The sequence below is a fragment of the Mustela putorius genome, unplaced genomic scaffold (assembly GCF_011764305.1).
Source record: "Mustela putorius furo isolate JIRA1106 unplaced genomic scaffold, ASM1176430v1.1 tig00003899_pilon_pilon_pilon, whole genome shotgun sequence".
NCBI lineage: Eukaryota > Metazoa > Chordata > Mammalia > Carnivora > Mustelidae > Mustela > Mustela putorius.
The window spans coordinates 759,453-764,937 of NW_025422048.1; the positions used below are offsets into that span (position 1 = coordinate 759,453).

General features: G+C 53.6%; 1 protein-coding gene across 1 annotated transcript; it reads left to right on the plus strand.

Moving 5' to 3' along the window:
• Positions 1-3,783: 3,783 nt before the first annotated feature.
• LOC101672436 (olfactory receptor 10V1-like) lies at positions 3,784-4,746 on the plus strand. Its single transcript, XM_004779342.1, has one exon. It carries the CDS (start codon positions 3,784-3,786, stop codon positions 4,744-4,746), a length of 963 nt encoding a protein of 320 aa, XP_004779399.1.
• The last annotated feature ends 739 nt before the right edge of the window (positions 4,747-5,485 follow it).

Sequence of the window (5,485 nt, forward strand, 5' to 3'; positions counted from 1 at the left end):
AAACTGTGGCCAAGAGGAGTGAAGAGACAGGAGGAAGAGGAGGGCGGAGTGGGCAGGATCATGGACAGAAACCACCGGGATGATTGGGGAAGGTCAATTTAAAGCATAAACAAGGCTTCGTGGGGGTCCTGTTTCCTCTCTCTAGGTGTGCCATGTCTCAGAATCTTCCATGTCTCAAAATGCTGCAGCCCAGACCCCAGCACCATGCTGGCTCTCTAGGGAATAAAAGATTCTGAGACATGGCAGTGGCTTTGGCCCGGGGCCTGGTATTCCTAAAAGGGACAGGGATGATAAGGAGACTTTCCAGAGCAATTCTGTAGCCAGTGGAAGCGAACGGAAGGCAGAGCTGTGGACAGCCGCCCAGAGCAACCGCAGCACGTAGACGGCTGGGTGAATGCAGCTGAAGACTTCGCGCAACCCCAGAGGGCAACTGGGTCCAGCTTTGCTAAGATGCAGACCGTGACGCAGGTTGGACGTTGGGCGAGCGATCTGCAGCCTGGGAATGGGGAGACAGAGGTATCAGACAGAAGGTCAAGTCAGCAGAGTAGTAGTGTTCCCAAGAGCTCACACTTGTAGCTCGTTCAAGTAAGTGAGGCTGACAACACAGGACAAGCCAGACCACTCCTCTCTGTAGTTATTGTAAAGAATCACAGATTCCTGGTGTTGTGTATTGGGGGCTTCGAAAGCCGCCAGTCCTGTGTTCTGTTGTCCATTCTGTGTTCCTCCCTAGCAAGGCTTGCTAACCAGATTCTAATCCAGCAAACCTCTCAAAGCAGCCCGAGGCCCACTCAGTCTGTTGGGTGCACTTTCAGCAGATCAGAGTTAAATAACCTTGTCAAGACCTACACTGCATTTTTTTTTATTTTTTTATTTTTTTATTTTTTTTGCCAAGAAAACAGAAGTCACTGGGCTGGAGTTTGGGTTTAGGTTCAGTTCTATGACCTGGGGAAGGCACGTCCCCTGGTGGGGGACCACAGGGACAGCCTCCTTCCTGACCTGTCCTCTAGGACTTGCAGAGTCCTGCCGTCACAACTATTTAACTCAAGGGACGGAACATTCCGGCTCCTCTGAAGACAGTGCCTTCTAACAGCCATCAGGCCGTACTTCCCAGACACACAGGAAAGTCCCATCCTGGGCCCCGGGAAGCTGTGCTGCCGGATCCAGGCCACCTGTCCCTGCCCTTGCTCCCCCGAAGAAAGGCTGTCCCTCCTCCTCAAGTTTCCTCCCTGACAGCGGGTGATAACAGAAGAGCATCAGACAGGGCTTCTCCGGGATTTCCATTCCCCATGCCGGTCCGCCCCCCAGGTAACAGCAGGGCGCTCGGGGGGGGGGGGGCACGGGGAGAGAGTGGGGAGGCCAGAGAAGCTGGAGCGCGGGCGGCCGCACGGGGCTCGGTGTGGGGAGCTGCTCTGTACCCCGGAGGTGATCAGAAGGCTAGAAAGCACTTGAACGTGGAAGTAATAAAAGACTCATTGAATTATCATTTATTTTCTGTTTTACTCACTTTTGTTTGTAGATTGTATTTGTTATTGTGTGCTCTTATTATTCAAATACAATTAATTACAGTATCTGTCAAGCAGCGGTTAAAAAGGAGGGAAGCCAGCAGGCCACAAGCTTCTCCCAGACGGAGCCTTCGGTGAGGGCTCTGCGGGCCTTCGCTGTCATTGCGCCAGAGCACTTCAATGTGTGCGTGTGGCAGATGTTCACGTACCAGTGTGTGTGAGTGTGTGTGAGTGCGTGTTAATGGCTGCATGCCTGTGTGTGAGGTGTGTGTGAGGTGTGTGTGTGTGTGTGTGTGTGCGTGTGCAGGTGAGTGTGTCCGTGTGTGGCGACGTTTGTTTTACATGTGTGCGTACACACCTGCGAGTGAGTGTGTGTGCCTATGGCTGTGGGTGACAGATGTGTGCTTATTCACACAGGACAAAGCAGGGAAGGGACTGAGCCTCGCGGGGAAAGCGGGAGTAGGACCGAAGGAACAGAAACTTTGACGTTAACTTTCAGTTCCTGCCACTGAATTCTTAGCACCATGTGTGACTTTTGCTTTCATTTGTGTGTTCTTCAGTCTTATCGAGGTTTAAGGCCCCAACAAACGCATCCCCATGTTTGCACAGCACTGCCACGAGGGAAAGGAGGAGACGTGGTTTGGTGCGGCCGAGCTAAAGCTAAGGGTCCGAGCCTGAGGAAAATGATTGCGGCTCTGGAGGGCACACTCCCAGCCAGAGACAGTTATCCAGGGACAAGCGGGCCCCGGGGAGGCTGTGCTGGCTGCTCCGCCAGGACAGGGACCGCAGTCGGGGCCTTCCTGGGGCTGCCAGTCGGGGCTGATGGCAAGGGCGGGAGCAGGGCACGGCTCAGCGGGCTGAAAGGCCTCAGGACCGTGTGCTCCAAAGTAAGGGGTGGGCAAGCTGCCCTCTAAGGACCCATCCAGCTCTAAGAATCCAAGTACCAATTAGGTTAATAAATACCAAAATAATAGTGTGACACGCAAGTGATTGGAAAACTGAAATCACGACGTTCTAGGCCAAGCCAAACCGTCATCAGAATGGGTTTTCTGGGGCACCGGGGTGGCTCGGCAGTTAAGCATCTGACTCTTGATTCCAGCTCAGGTCATGATCTCGGGGTCTCGGGATCGAGCCCCGTGTTGGGCTCTGTGCTCATCAGGGAGTCTGCTTGAGATTTTCTCTCTCCCTCTCCCTCTGCCCCTCTCCCCAATCGTACTCTCCCTCTAGCTAAAGCAAATAAATCAATCAGTCTTAAAAAAAAAAACAGAATGGGTTTTCCGGTTTCACCGAACCCCACTTTAGTCTCTGTGGCCCCAGTAGAAATGGCGTGTACCTCAACAAACTCTATCCCGTAGGGGACAACCCCCTCCAAGGGACCCTCAATTCATGTTGATTGAGTTCAGCTCTGTTATAGCTCTAGAATCCGGACACAGAGCAGGCAAAGCCATTGTCGCACCGGGCACTCAAACCCCCACCGTCCTTGGCGGTGTCCTTCCGACTCCAAGTCTTTGCTCACTCCTTGGGACCTGGCTCGCGCTTCACCCTTTGCTCCCCTCACCCAGCACTCTCCCTGCCCAAGCACAGCTTCAGCCGCGGCGAAGGGTGAGGGAGGCCGCCTCAGTCCCTCATACAACCGCTCCTTCAAGCCTATGTTAGGCGCGTCCTCGGTGCTAACTGTAGAGGATGGAGAAACGTGCAACAGGTGTTTATTCAAGTCATTGATGATCCCAGTACGTGTAAGCCAATATTTGAGAGGCTGAATGAGACGTCATTCTCGCTATCATGGAACTCACAGGTTACTGGGTTACACAGACAAATAAATTTTTTTTTTTTAAAAATCACAGGAGTCCATGGTAAATAATGTGGTTGGGGAAGCCCAGAGTGCTGTGGGAACTTCAGCAGGGAAGGACTAGGTCAGTCCAGGGACCGGGATACGTATCCAGAAGAAGGTGACGCGACACTGGGGGCCTTCTGGCACTGAGGACCCCCAGAACAGGAAAGGCAGCAGCTGCTGCAGGTTCTATGCCTCCCTCTCTGGGGGCCCCCAAAATGTGAAGGCAACTCCATGTATAGACTTTACTCACCCCCACTGCATTTTTTATAACAACTCCACAGGTGGCATAAAGTGGCCTCACAGTGAACAGTTCATCCTCAGTGAAGAGAGGGCAGAATTCGAAAAGGTAATAGAATGAAGACAAGGGCCCTCAGGTCTTCCACGACTTGGAGAATTGCTAGAAAACTGCGTTTTCCAGCCTAGGAGTTCTGCGGAGGAGAATGTAGGATGGGCCTGTTGTCAAAAAACGACACCTTAAACTCTGAGTTTATTATGCTGGGCTTCGGGGACCTGGCCGGGCTGCAAATCTTCTTCTTTGGACTCTTTCTAGCCATGCATCTTGTCACCCTGGCAGGACATACAACCATCGTGCTCATCACCCTCATCGACTCCTGCCTCCAGACCCCCATGTACTTCTTCCTTCGCAATCTGTCCACCATTGAAATTTGTTATATATTGGTGATCGTCCCCAACATGCTGGCCAATTTCTTATCCAGGAGCCAGCGGATGCCCTTGCTGGGCTGTGCCCTGCAAATGCACCTCTTCATCGCCCTGGGTGGGGCGGAGTGCTTCCTCCTGGCCGTGATGGCCTACGACCGCTTCGTGGCCATCTGCAACCCCCTGCGCTATGCGGTCATCATCACCAGGGCCCTCTGTCTGCAGATGCTGACTCTGGCCTGCATCAGTGGCTTTGCGCTCTCCCTCATCCTCACCACACTGATATTCCTCCTGCCCTTCTGTCAGTCCCACGAGATCAATCATTTCTTCTGTGACATCCCTGCTGTGCTCTTTCTGGCCTGCTCAGACACGAGAGCCAACGAGATTGCAGTCTTCCTCGTCTGCTTGCTCATCCTGCTGGTTCCCTTCCTGCTGATTCTGTTGTCCTATGCGTTCATTATCGCCGCCATCCTCAGAATCCACTCAGCCGAGGGAAGGAGCAAAGCCTTTTCCACCTGTGCTGGGCACCTGCTGGTCTCTGTTCTGCACTATGGCTGCGCCATTTTCATCTACATTCGCCCGAAGTCATGCTACACCCCGGAACAGGACAAAATTGTGTCCTTAATCTATACCAATGTAACCCCCATGCTCTACCCTATGATCTACAGTCTGAGGAACAAAGAAGTCAAGGGCGCGCTTGGGAGACTTCTCGATAGCTATAACCAGATGAGGCAGAGACCCGCCACTAGGTGAAGGGAAAGACGGGGTCCACCAGAACCGCCCTGGCCCCTTTTCGTGAATCCGGCCGGCCACCCCACAGCACACTCTGTGGCTCCACTCCCCCCTCTGAGGGCAACTCCATGGTCCTGTGCGCCGGGACCTTCCAGTCCCCTTTCCTGTGGTCAGAGAGAGAAAACGAATCCGACAGCCTCCCTAGATGTGGCAGTTCTCGGGTGTGTGTGGGTGTCTCACTGTCCCTTCATGGACAGTTACATCTGCCATCTGGAGCGCCGCCAGACAAGGACACTGATGGGAAGAAGGTCACGGGCTGACCAAACAAGACAGTAAGGCGACCACTTCTTTGGCCAAAGAGCCAGCAGGAACAGAAATACAAGGTGTTCCTAAGTCAAAACCAGGCGAAGTGCAAAGGCAGAGCCAAGTGCGAGACTGAATCCCACATCATCAGAAAATAACCTGGAGATCACCTGAGACCCAACGATGCCTCCTGAATCAGCAACGCCTTCTGCTCCATCCCCCTCCCATCCCCCATGCTCAGAAGATGTTTCCCAATTGCCCCACTTCTGGCCTCTGGCCAGCTGACCCCTCCTCGTCCTATAGCGCCCCCTGTTCCTGAGGGCCCAAGCGGACCGCATCTCCTCTGATCCAAGCGACCAGGCTCCGGGAGCCGCCCCTCCTCTGAGGCCCTGTGTGCTTACTCGTCACCTAGGCCTGAAGAGGTGGAGATTCCTTGAAGGCAAGAGCAATCAGGAAT

Excerpts from the sequence above, each read along its gene's own strand:
- LOC101672436 (XM_004779342.1), top strand. The coding sequence starts at position 3,784 with ATGGGCCTGTTGTCAAAAAACGACACCTTAAACTCTGAGTTTATTATG.